This window comes from Colias philodice, chromosome 10, assembly GCF_061535455.1.
Source record: "Colias philodice isolate Cphi_HAF_F1 chromosome 10, ilColPhil1 Martin Lab GWU primary, whole genome shotgun sequence".
Taxonomy (NCBI): Eukaryota; Metazoa; Arthropoda; class Insecta; order Lepidoptera; family Pieridae; genus Colias; species Colias philodice.
Genome location: NC_143095.1, coordinates 3,976,451 through 4,003,690, shown reverse-complemented (window position 1 = coordinate 4,003,690; position 27,240 = coordinate 3,976,451). Strand labels below are relative to the sequence as shown.

General features: G+C 31.6%; 2 protein-coding genes across 8 annotated transcripts in view; one reads left to right on the top strand and one right to left on the bottom strand.

Moving 5' to 3' along the window:
• The window catches only part of LOC149485123 (putative carbonic anhydrase 3), a 404,335-nt gene that overhangs the window by 361,095 nt on the left and 16,000 nt on the right, over nt 1-27,240 (top strand). The gene's annotated exons all lie outside the window — the stretch shown is intronic.
• Nucleotides 71-27,240, bottom strand: LOC149485124 (disks large homolog 1-like). Of its 7 annotated transcripts, none has more exons than XM_089699866.1 (11): nt 27,032-27,240; nt 19,622-20,070; nt 12,708-12,778; nt 11,152-11,334; nt 5,936-6,016; nt 5,278-5,478; nt 4,937-5,075; nt 3,992-4,061; nt 3,454-3,688; nt 2,716-2,879; nt 71-974 (listed from the first exon to the last, which is right to left on the bottom strand). In XM_089699866.1, exons 2-11 carry the CDS (start codon nt 19,878-19,880, stop codon nt 971-973), a joined length of 1,407 nt encoding a protein of 468 aa, XP_089555992.1. In that variant the 5' UTR covers nt 19,881-20,070; nt 27,032-27,240; the 3' UTR covers nt 71-970. The 7 variants fall into 7 exon arrangements, with proteins under 7 accessions (XP_089555992.1, XP_089555993.1, XP_089555991.1 ...); XM_089699867.1 differs by having other exon boundaries at nt 19,622-20,136; nt 27,063-27,240; XM_089699865.1 differs by having other exon boundaries at nt 27,063-27,240.

Here is a 27,240-nt window from a genome sequence, read left to right as displayed (position 1 = left end):
TGCTCTGTTGCCTTTTCTTAAGTCAGAAGAAATGGTTTAAGGAAATAAAACAACAGAATGACGTCAAATATTATCCAGTAATATTTTTTTTAATTTAGTATCACAGTTTCGAAACTTTACAATTTTACATAACAACGATTAATATTTACATCAAGATATTGATTAAAACTATGAATTATATAATTAATTTAAAATAAAACAAACCCTTTAAAACACGGATTAAATAAGATGTGTGTAAAGAGCTTGCACGTGGTTCGTTACACTTACAAAATAATTGTTGCCTAACCAAATAGTATCCATTTTTTATAATTTACATGTTTAATTTACAGTTAGAATGTTTTGCGAAGTTGCACAATGTTAAAAAAACAATGAAAAGGATATGGGTGAACTCTCAATGGAATAATTATCAATAAATATTACAAACAATACCCAATTTATTTCATGCCTTTATAAACATTTATTTCGTCCACCTTCCCGATGCCGAGCAAACGGGGAACAAGGGACTTTTGATCATATATTTTTTTCATCTTCGTTTGGTACCTAATGATTAACTAAATGTAAATGCAATTGAATAGGTGATTTAATGTAGTGGAATGAAGTTCTAAATATATCAAATATCTCATGTTATTTCTGGTACCAAACCAATTGTGTCGTTTATTAACAGAAGCAATAATTACACAGCAGTTCATGAAATCTTATCGTCCATACCATAATTCGGGAAACTTGTTCATCTTTACAGCACTTATGACTATTTTATAAAATTAAAAACACATTTTTATGATTAATACTAACTTGTAAATAGCCACAAATTCCGTATCAAACACGTACTAAACATGACAGAAATTTAAATGTTCATACATTGATAAGTATTTATAGTTTATTTAGTAGTCTTGGTGCCTTGAAAGCGGGTTCCCGTTTAGGTAACCTGTGATCAGTCCTTTCGATGCTCAATATCGCAGACTGTGAACTGCTATCTGTGAAGCGAAATAACTGCTTGGATTATCATTGACAAATTATTTAAAGAACTGTTTATGGACCCTCTTCACAATGGGCAGCGTTGGGCGAGTAGAGGCAATCACGATATTAGTTTAGAGGGCCTAAATGTCTATGAACACCAGTCATTGTAGGTGTTTATTCATAATCACCGTAATAGCGACCAACATTGGCGATCATTTGTTGGGCCAACGCTGTCCATTGTGAAGAGGACCATAAAATATTATGTAGAATTCTAAAACGAAAATTTTAACGTCGACTTTAAAACATTAATTGCTATCCACCCACACGTCAAGCCATCTGAAATAGAATTGTGAATTTGAACAATTTACGACATACTAAAAATGTTACAGTTACTTTTCTCCAAGTTAAGCTCTTTATAATTAAACCCGAAATAAATTCTAATTTAAAAACTTCCTATCAAATATAGCTCTACCGCAAGCTGCCGAATCTTTTTAGCCTCTCTCTCTTTAATCGATACTTTAAAATATAAGTAGCTATTTTAATATAAATAGCTACAAAACTTGTTTAGCTGTTATAAATATACCCACTCAATTTGCGAGTAACATTTCATTCGTGTTATGAAAAACCCACGGGAAACTACGTTATACCTCCCTGACACGTCTAATCAAGTTGGTTAATTAACGCTTCTAGTTACTATCTTAAATGGATAGCATTAAATAAACAGATTGTAGATAGGATTTCTCAAGCATTTCTTCCGCTGCATCGTATTATAATAATTTTAAATAAATTCCCGACTTGTAGCGATAAAATTGCTCGATTCTTTTAATACTTTTTGATAGCTGCTTGATTTCTTGATTGAATCGCGGAATAATAATTATTACGATTTAAAAAATAAACGCATCTTCAATAATTGAAGATGCGTTTATTTTCGTTCGTTCGTTATATCGTTTATTTTTATTAACTCTGTGTTGTAATCCAACCAAACTGTGTGCACTGAAGCAAAAGCAAAACTAATATTTACAAATCGACAAAAACTTTTCAACGAACAATTATTTCGAATGTTTCTATGAAGCTCTAAATGGTTTTTGTATCGCAGAGTATCATAGAATACGCTATACAGTATGCAAATCACGCGGTGGGCTTTATTTGGTGTGAGTTAGAATCGGAACGTATTGTGGTTTTAATCCTGTTATTCCAGCAGCCCTATGCAATGTTTTTCTCTTTAGCGCATTTTCCGATGTTTATTTTCATTATTTTTGTTGTTTATCTTATATATAAAATTCTCGTGTCACAATGTTAGTCTGCATACTCCTCCGAAACGGGTGGACCGATTCTCATGAAATTTTCTGTGCATATCGGGTAAGTCTGAGAATCGGCCAACATCTATTTTTCATATGTACCACGGGCGAAGCCGGGGCGGACCGCTAGTTTTTATATAAATTGGTAAAGGAAGGATAAAAGTATAGCTACAAGCAATATGTTGTATATGTAGGTACGTTTAAAAAGTGCAGTTTAAATAACTGGGTATATTACACATTTAGGGTAGGAATTCTTTTTATTTTAAATTTAGTGTGGCTTTGCCGATAGCAGAAGCAAGGATTCAATGAGGTCTAATCAATATCAATGTGCCGCTTTTCTTGAAAATTTATCAATTCAACCACCACACAAAGTAAAACCATGTAAAACTCTTGTCTCAGACTACTTAAGAAAATACCCCAAGAGACCAAGGTTGATAAAGTATAACATTAACAATCTTACCTAGGATACATAATGTGCAATTCGGGTTGTACAGGAACATGTGTGTGGTGCGCGTGTGTGTGTGGCGACATGGCGGCCGCGTTGATCGCACGGATGCGTGCGCGCAGCCGTTCGTACTGCTCGGGTTGGTACTGAGCTGCTACTGTGACTGCGCCTCCAGAATACTATATCAAAACAAAAATGTACCTTTATCATTGTGAATGTACCTTTTAAGTACTTACAAGACTTCAATATGTGGGGACACGTCATGTATAAAGTGCACACGCTGTATTTGCATAATATTCTGTCAGTTATCATTTAGGGCCGATTTTTCAATGCTTGGATAAAACTTATCCGTCCAATAAATTATTACACGATAATATTAAAATGTCACGTAAACTGTCAAATATGGGCAATTAGAATACGTATTTAAAATGGTAGATTTATACATTATTCGACGAATAAGTTTTATCCAAGCATTGAAAAATCGGCCCTTAATGTAATAAATTCAGTTGACTGGTGACATTCATGTGTTAGTTAAACATTTCCTCATAGTACACACACTTACAAAAACATGGAAAAAAGCTAATTTATTCACTGATTATTTAATTTCAACTTAATTTATTTATATGTGCGTTGAAATAAATAGTGTCATTATATTCAGTATCAAATAATTTCTAAGCCAATTAGGCGTTAATTTACTTTTTATACAATCAATTCCATTCACGCCTACACCTACATATCGATCTATGCACTTACTTTTAGCGCAGCAGCCGCCTGTTCATGAGTAGCTCTAGTCAGATCATGTCCATCCACGCTCAAGATCCTATCTCCTCTATGTAACATGCCATACGCCGCTCCACCAACTGCTATGCCAGATACGAATACTCCATACGCGTCACCCTCGCTACCGTCTTCAGCGTCGCCCAAACCTCCGACAATGTCCATTCCTAGTCGGGAACCAGTTCTGACTAAACGCACCATACGTACACATCTGAAAGCATTGCTTGTTGAATTTGACCAGGTTAAGCTATGACAGTCAATAAACTATCAATTATATTATATAATCAGGACGGGGAGGCATCTTACTGATTGCAAGTAGTTACTGTATTTTTAATTTGTCTGTACTAGTGCATTGGAAATATTTGGCAATGAGCAGGAGATCATTATACAATTAAATTAAAAAATTGTTATATAAAATTATTAACTGTTGATGTAGATGACATTTTAAATAATAATAAAATGAATATTTACGCTACTGGATCTTATAACAATAGTCAATTCAAACAACACTAACCTGGGTATTTTACTAGGATCCTCTTCAGAGAGTTCATGGAGCGTGGAACATGACGTGGCTTGTGTTCGAGCTATCAATAAAACATTAGTATTTTTATTTAAAATTTAAACGATTCCTATAAAACTGCACATGAAAATAAAAATATTAACGCGACTTAATAAACTTAAATATTAGCGACTTAACAGCCATGGGAATTTGATTTGCGTACAGGATATACGGTAATATTTTGGTTTTAATTTCTTGTAATACTATCAGATTACGGTGGAAAAATCTGATACAGCGGAAAAAAAGAGAAACTAAATATATTTTTATTTCACAGCAAAAAATACTTCACTCGACTCGACTGGGATGGATCTGCAGTACTAATCAATATACCGAGACAGTGATGAGAGTTAATAAATATTTATATGGGAGTTGATCATTGGAACGAATCGGATTACAACGACCGGAGTGCTTACCGCAGCTACACAGGAAATCGGCAAAGTGGTTATATATTTACATAATGCTACCGCGTACGTTATAATCACAGCCTATCTCTTATATATGTGAATGTGTGTTGTGCTTAAAAGTACCTACATAAAAATTATATTGCACATTTCACATAGGATACCGTAATGGACTTTTCATATTGTCTAGCCTTCTTTTATTGTACATAAACTGTCAGTAATAGCATCTTTTTATGGTATTTTGTATTACATTCAACAGTAAAGTTGTACCAAATTGTAGGGGTTTGATATACAATTAAACGTAGAAACACAAAACAATCGGAATTTCAAGGAAATTAACAATCAAAACGAGCTAACGATCTCTGTATGTATCTTAAAACAGAAAGCAAATAAAACAGTTTGCTTTTTGTAATTAGCGCGATCGTCTACAAGTTCTTTAAAGGGCTTTATTCAATTTGCGTTCAAGTTTCTTATAAAGTGGTATATGGGGTGTGCTTACTGGAGTAGAGTGGAGCGGTTCTTGCGACCGGTGGGATAGAAGCCGCGGGTAAAACCACGAGAGTCACGTGGTCTCCAGTGCTTCGTAATGCCGCTACTGCTTTCGCGTGAGTTGCGCCGATTAGTGAAGTCTCTATCCCCTATGGATAATAGACAATTAATGTTTATGCTTACTTACTATTTGTTTTATCCAGATACAACATTTAGCAATATAGCAGTGTTTTCATATTTAATTCATTCAAAACTTAATTCAATAAAAACTCATAAATCGTCGTAACAGCAGACTAAGCACACATTTATCTACACAACCAAACTATCCAAATAAACCAGCACTAAACTTACGTCTTCATCTCTCACAGCCAATATCTTATCGCCCAGTTTGAGCCTGCCATCGTGATGAGCAGCGCCTCCAACCGCTATATGCGATATAAACACGCCTCCGCCGCCCGCCGCGTCGTCCGCCCCGCCAGCGATGCCTAGCCCCAAACCGCGGACGCCTCTCCACAGTGTCACCACCCTTGGTCGCCGGGCCCTCCGCACTCGCTGCCACATAAATAATCTTTGAACGCGTCTATTTTAATAATTTTCAGCGGTAATTAGGTTCATAGGTCATTCTTTGAGTGTAAAGGGAATTTAAATATCGTATTAATGTAAAATTTAAGACGTTTTCTTTTTTTTTAATTCTGTCAGAATGATTTAATGTTAATGATACAATATTGCCTAAGAAAGGCAAGTTTCTCTTAAAATTTGCGAATATACTATATGATAATCAGATGATCTAGAGACTAGAATTCGAATTCTACACAACACAATTTTAATAAAGTACCTAGACTATTATAAGTTCTTCAATAAAAAACAGCAACGCAGTAAACAGCAAACATCGCAAACACCACGCTTGACAAAGTAATCTGACAGTTCATACAATGGCGTCATTCCGTTCGTTTTTCCAGTATGTACCTATTACGGGAGTAAAGAGAGCCACTTACGTACAGATACTTACCAGTTTCACAATGTTTCCTGCATTTTGTAGGGCGTCTACCGCTGCCGAGTGCGGCGCATTCTCAACCGAGACATCGTTAACCTATGAATAAGTAAAACCACTAGAATAAAGAAGATTGTATCTCATGCGGCTTTGTGCATTATTCCGTTTTATGTTGGCATTTGGCAGTCACATATACTTGATTATACTATGTGATATTACTTTTACTGGAGAAGTAGAAATTAAAATTGGAAATTAATTATATTTAAGTTGTAGCCATCATTAGATGAATAAGTATTAAAATAAAATTCATAAATTCGGGAAATTTTTAGTTGGTAACTTATGTTATGAAAGATTATGTTTGTATAGAAACTAAACTGTTTACTTTCTTATGTGTGCACACATTATGTATTATATAAAAGAAATACAATGAAAAACGGTAGTTGTATTTTTATACAGAATATTATAATGATAATAGAGGCGATCCTCTGAACTCTCTAGCTCTAACAAATAATAACTTCAGCAACGATTTATATAAATAATATATTTCGAGTGAATATTTTAAACTTAGTGTTTATTTTAAACGAACATAGTGTTCCAACAATAATTCACGAAAATATAATAGAATAAATGTTATAATAGAAAAGATAATATGTTGTGAATTTAATTGAAAAGAAAAATATGAGGATTTTCAGTAATATTTTAGACTTCTAATTTGGCATTGAAAATAGAAAAAAAAATTCAACCCATATAATATTATTCCAATGATTGAACCTTGTTTAAACCTAATACCCAGTTTTTAATATATAGATAAGCGCATACAGGGATACAAACAGCGACAACGATTTTGTTTTATGCAATGATTTAAATTTTATAGAATGTTATATTTTGGTTGAATAACTATTTAAATGGTCATTGGTTTAAATATATAATGTTTTTAATTGGTACAGTGTCTATGTAAAATTTATAAAACGGTAATATTATCAAATATAAGTTGAAATAAAAACATCTTTAAAAATTTATTTCCATCGCTTTTGGAATTCATATTTTACCATCCTTTACAAAAATCAATGCGGCATGAAACTAACCCACACATTGGTTTAAACGACATTACAATTAGTCGTATTTCACGTGGATACATTAATATAACGAGGCAAATATATCATTAGGAGTTAGAATACCTAGGAACTCTCATTTAATTGTATAGGCTTCAAATCAAAACTCAACATTCAGTTGTATTTGATCAAAACCAAACAAACATTAATAATTATAATTGGCTCGCTATAATATTGGGCTTTCTCTTTACGATTTCAATTTTGGCTTTCAGTCTTGTTTCTAAATTCTACAGTTTCGCTGAATAAACATAAGGATATAATGGAGCCTCTTTTCATTAATATGCGATCCCTTTACTCGTAGTAAATTCAAAGTGCTTTAAACACTTAAAATATTTATGTATCTTATTACAGGAACACGGAAATTATAAATTAGTGTAACCTAAAGGAGTTTATAACGAGATGTTGCAGCTACGGAAGTCGGTAACAATGTCAACTTCGATGTACTAAATGTATTATAATTGTATTAGAACAGAGTTTAGGTATTGATTGTCAAAAGCAAGATAAAGTTCCACCTCAAATGCCAAACGGCACAATAGAGTCAACTTACAGTCAAGTCGATACAAAAAATAAATATACTTTTTGTGTGTTATTGTATTAAGATTTTTTCTAAAAAGGTAAATGTCTTATATGAATTTGAATAAAAAATATAGTTAATTGAATTGAAATAGTATGTTACTGTTTAAATTTAATGTTAAACGAAAAGCCGCTTAACGAAATATTAGTTGTATAACTCATCATAGAGATAATCAGGAATAGAACAGATATAGGTTTTAATGAGGCATTGTTTCAGATTTCGATTTCCTTATTTGCACAGATGATTCATTAATATAAACTAACAAACGAATAGATTATGAAACATATTATAAAACAAAACATACAACACTATACCTTCTATTCCTACTATATTATCGTAAATGCGACAGTGTTTGATTTTTTATTTGTTTGTCTGTCTTTTACTTCGCAATGGAGTGATTTTTGTGACTGGAAATAGTTTGGCTGTTACAGCACTCTACATTACTTTTTATCGCGGCGAAACATCCTATTCCCATGGGAATTTCTTTGAACATGCATACAAAGCCGCGGGCGAAGCTAATATTATAGTCTTGATGAAACACAATAATACAATAAAAAGATAAATTATTTTATTCGTCCAAATAATATTATGTTGATAAAAGTTTTAAACCATTAACTATTAATATTTATCCCAATCCGTTAAATCTGAATTAAATACAGGAATGAGATTTAATTGTATCAATGATTATTTCATGTTACATCTATCCGTGGACAGAATCCACATAAATACTTTCAATATTTTATTCGTGTTATTAATAATTATTGTATGATTCGCTTATTTATGAATAACCATTATTATATTTTTCAATAATAAAATACAGCCGCTATTATAACAAAATCTATGTAATAGAGCCAATTGAATTTGTTTGCACATATACACCTACTTATATTAAAAATCGCTACATATTTTGTCGTTGGCAGCTTTAATCCAGTCTGTAGGTATTTATGCTCTACAAAAGGTGGCGTAGAAAATGTTTTGAAACGATATTGTTTAGGTATGAAAGGTTAATAAAAATCCAAGTTTTCGACCTTGACGGACCCAGGCGCTAGCCGCCATCTTGAATTAAAGGTGCTAAAATTAGGTATATTTTAAATAACTTCTCAATTGTTTACTAAATCACAAAAGTGTCTATGAGGGGTTCAAAGAAGACAAAATTACCTACATTTTTTTCATACATGATTATTCTGTAAGTCTTAAAGGTAAAAAGTTACAAGCGACGGAAATAATAATATTTACAGAAATCATATAATTTTAATTTTGTTTAAAAATTGTACAGCTATCATTTTTTAATTCTCTTTGATGGCCCGGGCTGGTTAATGGTGGCTTCTTCATTAACGTCGCTGACATTTTCTGTTTCATTGTCTGTATTTTTAGTTTCCAACCATGAAATTTCGTCATCATGACCAGAAGAAATCGAAGACGCTGGAGCACGCTTTCTAGTAAATTTTTACGGAGGGACATGGATAAGGAATCCTTAGAAGATATCCGATATGAACGATTCGTAAAGTTATCATAAAAAGTAAATTTAATCGACGAAATTTCATGGTTGGAAACTAAAAATACAGACAATGAAACAGAAGATTTCAGCGACGATAATGAAGAAGCCACCATTAACCAGCCCGGGCCATCAAAAAGAATAAAAAAAGATTGCTGCACAATTTTTAAACAAAATTAAAATTATATGATTTCTGTAAATATTATTATTTCCGTCGCTTGTAACTTTTTACCTTTAAGACTTACAGAATAATCATGTATGAAAAAAATGTAGGTAATTTTGTCTTCTTTGAACCCCTCATAGACACTTTTGTGATTTAGTAAACAATTGAGAAGTTATTTAAAATATACCTAATTTTAGCACCTTTAATTCAAGATGGCGGCTAGCGCCTGGGTCCGTCAAGGTCGAAAACTTGGATTTTTATTAACCTTTCATACCTAAACAATATTGTTTCAAAACATTTTCTACGCCACCTTTTGTAGAGCAGAGGCTTTTACATTTCCCCACAGACTGGACTACTTGGCAGAAGTCTTAAAAAGCAACAAAATACATACAAAAATGGCCAAAGACAGTTCGCTTATGTTCTTTTTCTTTTTTAAAGAGATTTATGCTTTACTATTAAAAGTTTTATATTTAATTTACTATTTTAAGTGGATGTTATATAATGTTTAATTAAAAATTACAGTAAAGAATATTGAAAAATATGCTAATAATTCAAAGGAAACAGGAATATGTTCAACAAACTTTGATACTAAGAAATGTTAGAATATTACGTTAGACTATTTACCCAACATTCACACATTTCCTTTTACCACGGTCTATAAAATTCCATAAAATGAATCACAAAATGAATACTTTACGGTAGTTTATCTTCTTCACTTGATAATATTTTTCAGTTTATTACGTCATTTTATTTTGGCTTATATTAAGATTTTATTTTTCGTTCTTATTCTAGAGTCTGTAACTATTTTACGTTCATATTAAATTTTTATCGCTCTGCATAAATATGGTTATGTTATTTAAGTGTGTTTGTGGTTGTTTATTACACAACAAGCAAAGGGTCAGGTGAGCGGTGAGCCGCCTAATGTTAAGTGGTCACCACTGCATTAAACACACCTAGTTATAGTGTTACTGGTGGCCTTTTAAGGACAAATAAGTAGTTTTCTTGAAGGCCCCAACGTCGTAGTTGTGTATTTGGAAATATTAATAAGTATAATATAAATTATACCTACACTACGCAGTAGAATGAATTATTGTGATACACAAATCGTTTTCAATACAGATATGCCCAATGTACCTATGTTTCACTCTGATACGTGCAGTAGAATGCAGAATAGATAGAATGAGGACGATCGTATCGTAGTGTCAGTAATTGTGCTGCGGCACAAATTCATAAAATACTGTGCTCAAATTGGACCTAGCCTTTAGATAACATTGTTTTGAATGTTCTCAAATATTAACTTATTTTACTTTATTCTAATTCATATCCCGATTATCAATTTTCTAATTCCCGTAGTAATTAATTATTGTTTTTCCAAAAATATTTGATTTTAGTGTATAGCTAGTGACCTTGACTTTTTCTACAAAGTGTGTGTAATCGATTGTAAAAATAGTGGGATGAACATTGTGTTTCGCTATGTTTATCTATAAATAAATAATTATGTGTTTATATTTAGAAAGGTTCGTTTACTTATAGCAAAATTTTTTACGCAGTGTTATTGCAGTCTCCATATAGCTATGATATTATGTTTTTTGGAATAAAAGGTGATGTGTGAAATGTGTAGAAATATTTATTACTTAGTTATGTATATTATGTATCTAATAATTTCTTAAATCACAATTTTCTGTTTTTTTTTTACTGCTGAAATAAATATTGAAATCGGTCGACTTTTTGTGTTTATTCGTTACAAACATAAAACAATTCAAAATTTTCGCCTATTTACTAGACTATATTATCCTTATCGAATTACTCTTAATAAGAAATGGGCTTTACCTCTCAATTATCAAATTTATCAATATCTAATATTAGTATTACAGTAGTAAAAATATATACCTGCAGAAGGATATCACCAATATGTAGTCGACCATCCTTCTTGGCAGCCCCCGCTGGGGCGATCCGCGTGATGCTGACATCTCCACCGCTCTCCCCACCCGCTATACTAAGTCCCAACCCTGACATTCCTCGCTCCAACGTCACCTCTGCTGTTTCCCAAACGTCGTCGGAGTTGGGTGAAAACTGGGACAGAAATAAACAAGTCTTCTCTATGTGGTTTCTATATACAGTGACAAAGTTATTTATTGTATATTAGCTTCCTGTCTGCGACTTCGCCCGCATTGTATAAAACTTAAAAAATATACTATCAAAATCCGTTGCGTTGTTTTAAAGATCTAGCAAATCTAGCAAAGTCCAGCTATCTGTCTGTCTTATGTACCTAACATAAGACAGACAGATAGCTGGACTTTGTTTTATAATAATTAATTATTAATAACAATATGCATTTCAATAATTCATAGAAGTGTATAACTAGTGCAACTTGCACTATTTGTAACAATTTTGTAACTAAAAATGAAGGTATAATATATCAAAAGTTCCGTGGCAGAAAAAAAATATTTAAAAAATAATTTGTCTATCTGAATTGAATGGAAAATGTTAACAACAATGGATAGAGTTTTGTCATGTTTTGTTAGCTTATTTGGTTCATTTTAATTCGATATTCGCTGGGTTAGTTTACTGCGAGCGTGCGATCACCTAGTCATTAAAAACTTTGATGTATTGGCATTACGATGGTCAGTTTGTGATACAAGAGACATTTTCATAACATTCTCTATGCTAGTACTTTTTTGTGTTAAATTTAACGCGATTATTAGACTTTTTAACGGTCACATAAAGATTGTTGTTGACCGTAAAGAGTAAAGACATAATTTAAACATTTTAACTAGTCCCTTTTAAATAGTAATTAATAATTAAAATTTGTATGACAGTTGTGTGGAGTATAATATTTTGATAATATTATTAGACCCGTGATGTCGTGACTTGTAAAGTGTTACGCATAATATTAAAATAAATTAATCACGTCTAAATTATTTTCGCTATGCTAATTATGAATGTAGATGCATAAATTCCTTTGCTATATTTTAAAGCTGTTGAACGAAATATGATCGAAATATATTGAGAATGAATAATTATTTCACTCAGTTCTATGTGGAGCATCGTCATGCGGTTTTAAAATATTTTATAGCATGAACCGTGTTATGATTTAATTGGAATGCGAATTTTTATGGTAAGTAAATTTTTATAAAGAATGCTTGTTATTTTTAATATTCCAAAAAATTATCATATAAAAATTTAACATATTATTATGATTCCTCCTTTCTCCGAATAACTCACTATTAACGATTTCACAATTAATGAAAGCATGCAAATTGCGCTTTACGTTAAAAATTACTCTGTCATTACGTACTTAACGCTTACAATCGACCAAAACAAAAAATACGTCCAACGTGAAACAAAAGGTCACCCTTTCAGAAATATAAAATAATAAAGGCTACCTATACACAAATTTCAAAAAAAAACTGTCAACATCAATATAAAAACATAATTTATCGAACCTGTGTGTTTCCTGCGGCTCGACTTTCCGGACTGCGTGGTTCACGCCCCCCCTCACAATTGCCGGCGTTTGCTGAAACAAAAACAACATTTTAAGCTCTGTATCTGCGTTTTTTCAGGTAAACACTGAATTTACACTTTAAATACTTCTTCTTTCATCTGTTTATGTATTAAATAAACTTCTACAAAACAAGTAGAGAGATAGTAAGTATGTTTGGTTAAGATCGTGACTCAGTTGCTAGCAGGAAGTGGGTAACCTGCAGTTTAGAATATAATATTGTGCAACATTTTGAATAGGTCATGATAACACGTAAAAATTCTTAATATTTTTTTCGTATTTAATTTATGTTGTTGCATATTTCGAATTTAGTTTCCAAATATATTATCACTATTAAGTGATAAGGCCGCCAAAATAGTTGTACTCTGTTCTATGTGTATTGTGTAAGTAGTTCTAAGGCTTCTGTACAACTATTAAAGAGTTAAATAAATAAATAAATATATTTTTGTTGAAATAATTATCCTTACTAGACGGTACCTAATATAAGACACATAAAAACAATCAATAATCATCATTTTGTAAAGGGTTTTAATTACGTATAAAATATGTATTATTATAAATATTAACTCACATTTAAAATCCTGTAAATCGAATAAAAGTAAATTACCTAGTAGCTTTAATACAAATAGGTACATTTAAAATTAGATGGGATATTGATATCAGCTCTTAAAGTGTATTAAACTCTACCTACTGCTTCTTGCTCTTGACAGTTTACTATTAGAATATTAATTTTATCGAGCTAGTACCTTATGAAGCTTCCCTTATAAATGCTGTATTACTTCGTATTTTCGAGTACAATAACAACAAGACACATATAATACTGATCAATCTGATTGGAAACAACTCTACTTACACTTTGACATCTATTCTAAACTAGCGGTCCGCCCCGGCTTCGCCCGTGGTACATATTTTCGTTTTCTCTACATAAAAACCATCCTCGTACTTCAAGGAATATAATAAAAAAAGAATTATCGAAATCGGTTCAGCCGTTCTCGAGTTATGCGCTTACCAACACATTTTGCGATTCATTTTTATATATAAGAAGATAAAGTTGTTGTTACAACTGTATTGTATGCATTTTGTATGTTTGATTCCGGTTTTCAAACGTCTGAATTCGTCTGACTGATTATTATAGAAAAAAAATACTTTTTGTTGTTTACAATCACCTCTGTTTAACATTACCAACCCTGATACTTACCATGTAATATACAAGCAAATTCACCAATTCTTGAGGGGACTATTTGTTAATTATCTCCAGGTGTTTACAAATTGGACTGTGTCAATACTTGCACGTGGTGTAATTGGCGAATAAATTTCACTCTCGTGATGTAGGATTAGTGTCGAGTATTTCTCTCGAGAATGGCGGTTGTGCAAATTGTCTTGCCAATAGAAACGGTTCCAGTGAAGTGGAATGAGATTCCACTTAATTCATGGTGAAAAGGTACAAATTGCGGAAAAGGTAACGTTCATTCGAACGAATCGCAGTCACACGGTGGAATTACGGAGAGAAGCCTACAGAACCAAATGTATTAAAATTTAAAACTAACTTTGATTCACACGAGTCATGACCGTTTAAATACAAAGGTTTTATGCTGAAAGGTTTTTGGGGAACAATACAATTACAGAATATTGGATAAGTCTTGCAACAAGACTATTCCTGGTACACAATATTCTACTGAAAACTCTTCGTGCTTTGACCAGCCATATGTTCTAGCCGGTGCCAATAACGTACGTAACAGTTCCAGGAACATTGTGTGAGGGTTTAAAATCGAAACTACATAAAGCTGTAGCAAATATTTTGGCTGCTAAATTAATACCAAGAACCAATTCATTATTAAAGCAACATTAAGATCACATTGTTCACTATTATAATGTAGAATGAAACTCAAATATCATTATAAATGTGCTTTTAAATTGTATAATCACTGGCTGCTTTGTTTCGTTTGCATGACAGCATTCAACACGGATTAAATAATAAATAAGCCAAGTGATGTGATGGCGTAATAATCTTTATTTACAACACTTGAATCGTGCAAACTTAAGTGTAAGTTATCGCGACCATTGCCGTGGTAGGCAATAAAAATTCAATTAATGTAATTGGAAGTCGCAAATGGAAAAATATTCTCCGCATTTTATTAACCGCCGACGAAGAGAAGTGTTATTATTTTGACGCCTGTGTCAATAGTATATTTATTCAGTACAGAACAGGGAAAAATATCCGGAATGAAATAAATATTTCATTACATCCAATTATTAGACTTTATTGAAGTATTGAAAGGTATTTAGAAATTGATTTATGCTTGGCTATAGTATGATATTTCACCTTTTCGTAAGTATTTTATTTAGTCTACGGTATTAAAACTCAATTAACGAGTTCGTATTAGGTATAATATGTAAGTAGAAGTAGAAGAAGTAGAGTCGTAAGGAACATTATATTATTATCATTGGTTTTTTCAAAATAATGTTCGATAAGTACTTATACTGCATTCAATATAATAAAGTATGTACTTATCTATAATTTTATGAACAAAGCACTCCACTTTATATTTAACTAGCGGTCCACCCCGGCTTCGCCCGTGGTACATATTTCGCAATAAAAGGTAGCCTATGTTCTTTCTCAGGGTCTAAAGTTTATCTGTGCCAAATTTCATCAAAATCGGTCCAGTAGTTTATGCGTGAAAACCTTACATACATACATACATACAAACCTTTCCGCTTTATAATATTAGTATAGATAAAATACACATCTCTCATCATTTTCAATTTTGTATCCGTATTTTTTAGTCGGGATACATAAACTATTTTCTAGCTCAATTTAATATATTTTACCTACTATTAGTTTTAACTGGAGTTCGACCTTTTAAATTGTCTTTTAAATAACACATATCCGAAAATAATCTATGAATCTAAAAACATTCTCAAACATTACGACACCAAACCTTTGTACAAAAAAGCAAGTAATTCGTTTTGACAAGTTCACTCCCAAAAGTAATTTATCTATCAAAACTTTGTCAAGAAGTAAGGAATATAAGGCAATGAACCCATATTATTATGTTCAATACGTATGGAAAGTTCGAAATGCTATTACTACTACAACCTTATTTTACGAATTCTTCTGATTAGGTACCATTCTATTACAATTGAATTAAAGCAATTTTTGGAAATTTTAAAATTATTTTACTATAGAACTTAATATTTAAAACCAAAAAGATTGGATACAGAGAAATAGCCATTTTTAGCACAATTTGTATTAAATTTTATGGCCATAATTATTATTGAGAACGGTGAAAATTCATAGAAGCAGCGTTAATCAGATTCTGTGTATAAAATATAGCAAACAAAGACTAACAGCTTTTAGTATTTTTTTACAAACAAGAATCACGATTTAAATTTTATTCAAGACAAAGGATATTTTTTAAAACGGTAAAATATGTGATCGTTTTCTACTTGCAAATTAGACCTTATTCTTTACAAATTTAAATCTAAAGTCAAATAAAACGGTGACAAACGCTCAGTATGCACTTACAATTTACATGCATTACACAAATTTGCATTTCATTTAGGAAAAGTTAACTTACTGATAGTTTTTAAGAAGCAGAATGGATATGTTAAACACCCCATAAAATATAGATTTTATTCAAGCAATACAAATAAATTGAAAATAAATAAATTGAATAGCAAAGTATAACAAATTATTTATAAAAAAACGCCCCTTTATCATTTAAATATACTGTGAGTATGTCGCAATTAAAATGATTTTATACGAGCTATACAGATAAAGTTGCTATTGTTTCTAATATTTAGAAACCAATACATTCATTTATTGCTAGAAACTGAACTTATTTCATAAACATTGCGGAGAGTAGCGCTTCTGAAATTGATTCACATACACCTGATTTGACTACGTAACTTCAATGGATACGAACATTGCACATTTTGAATAATGGTACGAATAAATATAATAACAGTTATAAATTTAAAGGAATGACCTTAAAACATTATGTTGGGCTTGTTTTGAATAGTTTTAAATGTATCCTTCTATATGGCTCTTAGAGTTTGTTTGTTTGAACTGGCTAATCTCAGGAACTACTTGATCCATTAAAAAAATCTTTCACCATTGTATAGGTAACGTTACCTTTAATCGCTGAGTACATATAGTGTAATATGGGTTAAGCCGGAGCTAACCGCTAGTAGTAAATACATAAATATACTAATAATGAAAATTTGAAAGCTTTTAAGACAAATACTATGAACAGATGACGCAGTAGGTATAAATTATGATATTATAACGATTTGAGCAAAACAAAACAGTCTCCAAGATAGTTCATAATAAGAAATAAGATTAGACGCAACATAATTACACTCCCTCTCAGAGAAAAGTTTAAAAAGGAATTAACTTTACAGTTCGCGAACTGAAAATAAAGGAACTTCTCTTGCAATTTTTTTTTCCTGTTATTGCGCGTAATTGTAGTCGAACTTTTTATAGCTTTCTTTTACTTCCGCCATTTTTAATTATTTCTCATCTCTACCGTAGTTACAGTGATAATAATATTTTTAAACTAGACAGATATGATGAAATGAGATTTCGACAGCTATGTAACTATGTATTATATTAATTTTCAATGGAAAATTGTTTATTTGCTCTTTTATATGCCAAGCCATACGAATAAGATTATACATTAAAATTGTATCTATGTAAAATCGTCCTAAACTTGCATTTGCAGATAAAGTTTTGCCTCTACATATAAGTACTTTCTTTCTTTTAATTAAATATATTTTATAACACGCTTTATATTCTAAATTACAACTTTATAATAAACACTTTCATAATGAATCTCTCCACAATTTATACAGTTACATTGCAAAAAACTACTTAACTAACAAATCGTAGTATTGCGAGCCAGTTTAAACTAGCTGAGAGCAGCCCTGGGACTTAATAGGGTGACGACATTCAAGTTGCCGCCACAGCCCACAAGTGCTTAAAAACATTAATGTTGTATCAATATAAAGTCATACTATTTACTTACATATGCAGAAGAATGATATGCCTCTACAAATCTCTCTAAAATACTTTTAATCCAATTTACATAGTTATATTGCAAAAAACTACTTAGCTAACAAATAGTAGTATTGCGAACGAGTTAAAAATAGCTGAGAGCAGCCCTGGGACTTAATAGGGTGACGACATTCGAGATGCCGGCCACAATTGCTATCAAAGAGTCGACTAGCGGGATCAATTACGTGCCTTAGAAGCCCTATATTTTGTAGTGGCTGAAAAACCTTAATTAATTAGACATAATGATATATTTTAATTGCGTTATAAGCAGATAATAATAAAAATAAAAAAGTGCTATAGGGGAGAGTTCTTTCATTGAGTTATAAAATTTATATACAGGATCATATTATTATATCTTCATAAAAGAGTATAATGATTAATAAAAATAATGACGCTATAAAATTGATAATTATTTTAATAATTCAAATTGCTTGATTATAATCGCTTTCTTCAAATTACCTCATTTATTATTTTTATCATCCAGTAGGTAATTAGATAATTTTTAGATGTTAAAACTTTTAATCGCCTGATCTGAACTATACCTGTGACTATACTACGTTAAAAAAAGATAAATATCAAGTTATCGAGCAATAAGAGGGACAATTATATAAATCCGTGTTAGGTATGTCGTGATTGAGTAATAAACATCCGTATTAAATCTATTTATATATGAGGTAGATCGGACGTTTTGATTGAGATATAGATAACTTACAATACCCTTTTGATTCACCGATTTTCAATAGGTTAGGAGAATCCATCCATGAATTACATAATATGTGGAAAGGTAATTCTCGTTTATTTTCATTAGTCAATACGAATACGACACATTTTAGGTACCTATATTTTATGTAAAGATACAATGTATAAATAAAAATTATAAAAATAATGCGTGTGTTTTGTGTTTTATTTTATTTGATAATAATTATTATAAAATAAATGTATAATCTATATATATAAAACTCAATGGTGACTGATATAGTGATCTATCAACATTCAACGCACAGCCCAAACCACTGGACGTATCGGGCTGAAATTTGGCATGCAGGTAGATGTTAGGACGTAGGCATCCGCTAAGAAAGGATTTCCCGAAATTCTTGCGGGAACGGGGAAAAACGGGGATGCACGTACAAAGTCGTGGGCGGAAGCTAGTATAAAATAAATGTATAATATAAAATAAATGTATAAATAATATAAAATATAACCAATTACTTAATAGTTACGATAAATTCATTCAATTGTTAAATGTTGTATTATATAACCAATTAATACTTATTATAACGATATCACCTATACGCTAATAGAAAAACTAAAGGTCAGCTGTATCAAGGAGACTGATCTGGTTTAGGCAACCCAATTTATTATTATTTTTTGTGTGCCTAGATCGATATTGAGCACTAAATCTATATTAATATAAAGCACCTTTTGTTGGGTTCATTTCAATATTTACTTAATTACTTTCTTGATTGTTTTAGATCATTTTTATAGATTTATTTATTGATTGAATGAATGACACATACGTACTTGTCACGCAATGAGTTATGACTCGTCACGACCACGCGCAATTTCAAAAACTTGATTTCATGACATTTCTGGGTCATGTCATAAGGAAATAAACCATGTGTGTATAAATAACATGTATGCCTTATCACAATTATCGTGGGTAGTATTGTTTGGAACCTTCAATTCTTTATTTATGACCGCATGATATAACTTCCTTCCTATCAAACGTATCAGGAACTAACTTATTTTTATTTCTAGGCGCGGTCATACAATATTGTATCTACAACAAATAGCACACTTACATTCTTCCGTGATTTGTAACTCGATCTTATCGAGATCTTCGACTTCCTCATCCTCGAAATCTGTTTGTACCGTGGCGTCACGGGTGTAGTGTTGCAGAGCGATGACGTCAAACGCCGCCCGGTCGTCTGGGCTGGGCGCGCGCGAGGCTTGGGCTTCAGGCGTGTCCAGCCTGGCGCGCTTGCACGCCGAGCACCCGCAGAGCGAGCCGCGCACACGCAGCAGCCATACAAGCCCGAACAGCGCCATCCACGTGGTCATGCTGTGACACTCAACACCATATCACTTCACTCCCACTTACACTCTACACTAAACTTCAATGTTCTCATAGTCATATCCACGAACAACCGACATTTTTATCCTCCTATTTTCTTGTAACAACAAAGGATAAGCGCAAAATCTTAAGATTTGTTGCGCTCATGAATCTTTTCATTCAACTCTAATTACGACGCTATACGTAAACAATGAATATCAAACATTAGCACTTTAACAATGGACATGAAAAGTTCTGAAGCATCTAAAGAATGAGTCAAAATGGAAGAAAAACAGGAAAAATGACACAGTTTACTTGGAAATGAGCGTTGCGGTACAGATATGAAAATAGCTTGTCGTTTTTACATACTCGTAATATGTATTTATATTCCACCCTGGAAAGTTATTGTGGAATTTCTTTCTTGACTCGTAACATTATAACTAGGTTGGTTTACTTAAAGATTTGGTTTTAAAAAATAAATAATGAGGTCATCTTATACTTAGGATGTTGGTGTTAAATTACTAACAAGGTTAAGATGGTATGGTTTTTATTACGTTTCCACTGCCAAATTGCAAAAAAATGGATCACTTTTAATTGAGTGTAACTCGCGGTTGAGATGTAACAGACATAACTTGAACTATAAAGCGCTTATTTTTCAGAGATTATCAACATTTTATTTCATGAATTAATTTGAATCATAATATTATGTAGATTGTAGGTACTATACGTAAATATACTTTGTTTGCGTAGTAATAAGTGGTAAGTCTTTAATATTATGTTTTAATTTATCTGCGTGCCAAATCGGTTAAGAAGGTGTTCCTCCAAATACCTTCAGTATTCTTATTTACAGATAGCATTTTCATATTGATGAAATAATGTTTTGGAAGCTTCTGATTTTTAAAGAACACTTATAAATTATAATATGTATAATACCAGCTTCAAATGTCATTAAAGTAACTTCCGTGATCCGTCTAACTTTTAATCTACGAGTTTATATTGGAAAATTCGAAAAAGTATAAAAAATTGAGGAATTCAATAAAACTTTCGATGGATGTCGTGAAGTGAAAAAAGTGCATTTTTACGTTTAGATTTTATTTCTCCTTTATTTCATAATATATATATTTTGTGTTTGAAATATTATATTAATAATTTATTATATTCTAATGATTATTTTTACGAGCTTTTTTAGAATGATTAGTATTATATTTATTTGAAATGAAAGTATTAAAATAATTAATTTATTTGACAGCATTTTAATTCCTTGCACTATGCTCTAAATATAATATGCATTATGCACATAACAATGATTTTGTTCGTTTAAATAATAGAAAACAGTGATCTGAGTTGTGTATGATTAATTATGCGTATATAAATGAATTAAATTCACACACAGTTTAGACGATGTACCTACAGCTGTCATAATCTGATGAACAGCCTCCAAAATTGACTAGTCGTATTCAATTAGGATTTATTCCACTTAAGTAGTCGACCATGCGTCATATGACGTGGGTGACTCGATAAAATGATAAATGGAGGCCATAAATTGCAGCCCCGCGATATAAATGGCAGTTCTTTCACTGAAGGACTCATGAAAAATATCAATTTGTTACAAATGATCGACGAAATTCTCCTTGGATAACGAATTATAACCCGAAAATATTGCGACGTGACTGTCCGTATTTTGCCCATAGTATATTTCAAACTGAGGTATTTTTAATACCGCGAATCGTACAAATTGAAACGGGACATTAATAATCGTTGCGTAAGGAAGAATCTTTTAGCAGGAAATCTCTTTCGCCTGCGTACTTACAATATTCATTTCCTGTCTGTTTATCTCTCCACATTTTTCGGATTAAATCACTTAAATCCATACTTTTTCTTCGTATATCGTTAATTTCGTTTTTGAAGCTTTGCTGAAAATATTCATTTAGTAAACATTATTAGAAATGCAATTTTCAGCGTTTTTCCTTTTTATTTTATTGGTTGGCAGGGTCGATTTTAAATGATTTTCCGTTTTTCATATAAAAAGTATTTTTAATGTTTTTCTATACATTAAATATTAACAAGAAAAAGTAACCATAACTTCGGTTATATGTATAATTTTATTGAATTGGAGCTTATTTTCATAATGAGGAATATATAACCGTTTGAAACATGAGATTATATGAACCGTTTGAAACAATTAGATACAAAGACCAGAATATATGATTGCTCGCGAAATTACTGTGTACGTAGTTATATTGTTTTAACTTGTTTAACATCATCAAACGTTTCATGTTCATTGCTTCATTCTTAATGGATTGTTAGTAGAATAAACTAGAATAATCATTTTATGATATTTTATATTCTGGTCTAAGATCCGAATATAGGACCTTCACCGGCGTGATAATAGAATGAGACCAATTTTATAATAAATGTAGTCTATTAAAAATCTATTAAAGATGGGTTTACTGGAAAAATCCTGGACAGGAAAGTTATGGGGTTACCAACCCCCAAAAATGCAGTCAAACTGGGAACCTTTTTTGACGTTGTTTTAAAATAAACAACCAAGTGTGAGTGGTGAATATATACGTATATTAAAAAAATAAGACTCTCTTGTCTTGCGAACACGTCTTGAATAAACAGCTATCGAATTGCAGTTGCAATTGCAGCTTGGATAATAGCTTTGTATTTAATGTTACGGTTCAAAAGATTCAGATGGTCAAACAGACAGACAGCATGTTTAAAATGTAAAAGGTTATTTCTGTTTTATACAATGTCCAGAATGAACTTTATACTTTATTTTTTCTATTTTTTGTTAATCCTACTAATATAATAAATGCGTAAGTTTGTGAGGATGTGTGTGTGTGTGTTTGTTACTCTTTCACGCAAATACTACTGAACCGATTACAATGAAATTTAGCACACATATAGAGGGTAACTTAAATTGACACATAGGATAGGTTTTATCCCGGAAATCCCACGGGAACGGGAACTATGCGAGTTTTTCTTTGAAAACGCGGGCGAAGCCGCGGGCGGAAATCTAGTAAAATATAAAGAAGGAAATAAACATGTATTACGATTTTATAATTATGAACACGTGTAACATATTTAATCGTCCGCACAATTGCTATTTTACCTTTAAGGTAAATATTAGATATCAAATTTATTTTAATTATAATTGCTTTGTTTGCCTCTAATATGTATTGTTTAACAACAATATACATTACCTATCGGGAAATCTGATATTGTTTAATCTTTTTTAGTTATTTGCGAAAGGACCAAGATCTTTTATCTTCATATACAGAGTCATAAAACTTCAGCTATAGTAGTAACATTGTAAGCAATCGCTTCTATTATTACACCGTTATTTATATAGTTTAATTAAATTAATTTTATTATAACTCACTAACGTCTGCTTTCCATAACCAGCTCCTTAAAAAAAAACTACTAAAAAGGTGTAGTGTGCAAAATTTACGACCTTGCATTAATATCTCAATCAGACACAAAATGAGATGTCCCTTTATTTAGATGAACATACGATAATGAAAATACATCTGAAATCATACATTGCTTTAAATCGACCGCAACTTGATAATCAAAACCACAAACTCTATTACTTACTGAAACGTATCACAGTTGACCTTCCCCCCTAGACAAGTGGCTTTCTATTAGCGTAAAGTTTAATAGAATAGATTTATGAATGTATGAGATTGACGTTTGATTACGACGACGACGACGATTGATTACGTCAATCTCATACATTCATAATCTATTCTCTTAAACTTTACGCTAATAGAAAGCCACTTGTCTAGGGGGGCAGGTCTATTTTGGAAACATTGAGTGATGGATTACGACCCAAAGGTAGTAAAAAGTGTTTTTTATTGTGTTTGATTTTACGCGAGAAATGCTAAAATTTTGTATGTAAAATAGGTATGGGCAGGAGTTTTTGTAACTAGGTACGGTTTATGTGAATAAATTTGAATATTTTTTTTACAACAAATGCACATACGGAAATGCATTGACTAAGAAGGAAGTATTTACAATAGTTTACGATTACTTAGAGAATTTTGAGCAGTCAAAAAAAAAATATACCTGCATTTTATTTTCTTAATGCTATTATTATTAAACTTATAAAACGATCTTTATGTATAAGCGTAAGTTGTCTTTTATTCAAAAACTTGAAAACAAAAAAGATTATAGGTAGGTATTACAGAATTTAATTTTTCCATTTCTGAAACAAAATAGGCGACTATTAGCCTAGTTAGTTAGGGAAGGATTCGTTATACGAACCCCAACATTGTTAATTTCAAAAGGGAATCAAACGGACTTCGTCATCAAAAAAAGAATGAAGTCAATCAGTTGAAACTGCGTGGCTGTTAATTTACATACATAAAAATGCGATATGAATTGAAAATCTCGGTTGTTTTTAGGTCATGTCTGTTAAAACATGTTGTTACTTTTTAACTTATAGATCAGCAGTCATAGCTTAAAGACGTAATATACGAACATACCAATAGCACCCTAAAGATTCTCAATACATTTTATTTTACAAATACTTAATGCAACTAGTTTGGCCCGTGGATTTATTCATGTAACGTATCTTGCTGATAGTAAGAAATTAAAAAAGTAGAGCCAATACCAAAACTGAAACTAAAATTTTCAAATATTATTAACGCGCAATCATCTATTTGTCGTGAAAAGAACATTCTCTATTACTTTGTTTTATATAGTATTCATTCAAGAATTAAAGTATTGTTCAACGTTCGTAAAACATAATCGCTTTTGAGCGGTTCATTCAAAATTAATAAACCATGTGCGAAGTTTTAAATTTCCATATTAAGTAGATACAAAGTATGCAAATACGATAAACTTTTAAGTTTTAACAAGTAATGGAGAAAACTTTTTGTTCTTTGTATTATTTATGACTAAAAAAACGTCGGTAAAAATATTTAAGCACCTACTGTTAGCTTTCGTTATGTAAATTATAATTCTGTTGCTCTACCTACAAATAAAATACAATATTGAATTTCAAATATAATTATAGTTGTACTTCGATAATGAAATGTATCATGTTTGAAAATAAATCTTTCAAAACGGAATAAAGAAATGGTCTAATTTTCTCTGCAACTGTTAGACCACGATTATATTATGATAGAGCTTTCGTTGGCATACATATAATGTTGTAGAAAGTAGGTAGCTTAAGATACCCCATAATATTAATGGTATTCCCTACCCAATTGGAACATTTATAAAACAATAGTGAATAGGTTCCCGTAAAAATCTCATATACCCAGAGGCGGTATCAACATGTAGGCGTCAACAAGTATTCAATAAAGAGTGATGCAATATTTCGGTGCAATATCGGCAGACATAAATACACTGTGAATGACGTCATAAGTGCAAGGCCACTGCGAATAACTAGACAGCCGCTCAAAGTGTAAGCTTTGTGACCTTTTGCAAAACGAGACTAACTATTTCGGTTCCTAGCTCTCATGTGATATTGTTGTGGTCTGACATAGCTATCTATACTAATATTATAAAGCTGAAAGGTTTGTTTGTTTCATATGTATGTTATGTATATTTTATTGTGAGGATATTCAATAGCAAATACGGATACATTTACTATTGAATATCCTGGCAAAATTGTTTGTATGTTTGATTGAATGCGCTAATATCAGGAACTACGTATCCGATTTAAAAAATAATTTCAATGTTAGATAGCCCCATTATCGAGGAAGGCTCTAGGAGTCTAGGCTATTTATCATCACGTTAAGTCCAATAGGATCGGAGCAATGCGGGTAAAATCGCGAGGCACAACTTGTAAATGTATAGTTTGAAAAACTTTATACCGCGTGCGATTTTTGCGATATAATTTTTAATCAAGATAAAATCTTTTGCAGTTGGATAAAACTAAAGTTTACGAAATTTAATCATGATCGGTTAATTACTTTCGAAGTTTAGTGCGGTCGAAAATCGAGATACAAGACTGGTACACAATATTTATACTAGCTGTGCCGCGCGGTTTCACCTGCGGACGAACCCACGGGCAGCATCAAGTATTCCTATACCTAGCTCATGTGTTATTGTGATGTATAACCTAACTTATATTATTGTAAAGTTTCATCCGTCCAATAGTTTTTTTCGTGTAAAGATAATAAACATCCTGGAACCATACTCATAAACTTTCGTATTTATAATATTGTTAAAACATTGATTGAAAAAACTCTAATGCAGTTCGCTTACGGTATAAACTATTTTTATTTCTAGAGTTTCTTATTTATAACGCATCTTACGTTATAAAATAAACCTCTTAAATTTTATTTTCAGAGTAACGCCCTATGCTGTGAACGCAAATTTTAATAATGTATTTTATTATTGATGTCTGGATATTTAATTGTCAATATAATATGTGTACTATAAAGATAATAATTTAATTAATCATCATCATCATCATTATCTGCCAAATTTGTTCCAACAGCAGTGACACAGGCCTCCTACGAGAATAAGTAGAGTCCTTGAAATTTCTAATGTTATATTTATAATTCCTGAATTATATTCATTGATACGTAAATATTTATTTTTCATAGTATGAAGATGAATAGAAACTTGGTCATTATATTATAATACAGAAAAATTTAAAAGTATGACAAGAGTTTGCTCTTATTAATTTTATTATTATTTTTAAGAAATATAAATTAATTATCTTTCTCAATCTAATACAAACAAAATTAGACCGCATTTGATGCAAAGAAGATTCGAAAGCTTGAAAATATAACGAGCTTTCATATTTGAAAAGCAAGCCTTAATTAATCTACGTATTATTAATCAAATAACTCGAACGTGTGTTAAAATGTATGTATGTCTGTCATTCATAATGGCGGAGGTGAAATAACTTCCTGCTTCATTCAATGAAAACAAATTCAACAAAAACCGAGATAATTAATTCTCTGCCATCTCGTTATACGAAGGGACTTGTTTATTTTGTCAAGTAGAACACATGAAATATGCATGAGACTCATGTCTGTCTGTGCTTAACTTCTAAAAAAATATATTCAGTATCAAAAAAACCTTCTATTTTTTGAATTTCTTTAAGAAGTTTCAAATCGCAACGCCACGAACCGCTGCTACTTTCATTATCAACTAAAGCTGTAAGCATCTTTAAAATTTAAATCAGTACGTTGTTATAAATGTCAAATTTTTGTTTCAACCTCAACGCTTAAAATACAGTCACTTTACAAATTGGTTCGATAAAACACATCGGTAGCTAGTTAGACGCACAAAAAGTTCACTCGCTCACTTAAGGTGCCGTAACGCCTGCACAGTTAATGTCCCGATCGCGTAAAAGAGCATTATTTTGGCACAACGACGTGCCTTCTCTACGGTATC

Excerpts from the sequence above, each read along its gene's own strand:
- LOC149485124 (XM_089699866.1), bottom strand. The coding sequence starts at position 19,880 with ATGACCACGTGGATGGCGCTGTTCGGGCTTGTATGGCTGCTGCGTGTG. Across the intron at positions 6,017-11,151 it reads TTGGTGATATCCTTCTGCAG|GTTAACGATGTCTCGGTTGA; the intron begins GTATATATTTTT and ends ACTTATTCATAG. Across the intron at positions 2,880-3,453 it reads AGGCGGCTGCTGCGCTAAAA|TATTCTGGAGGCGCAGTCAC; the intron begins GTAAGTGCATAG and ends GTTTTGATATAG.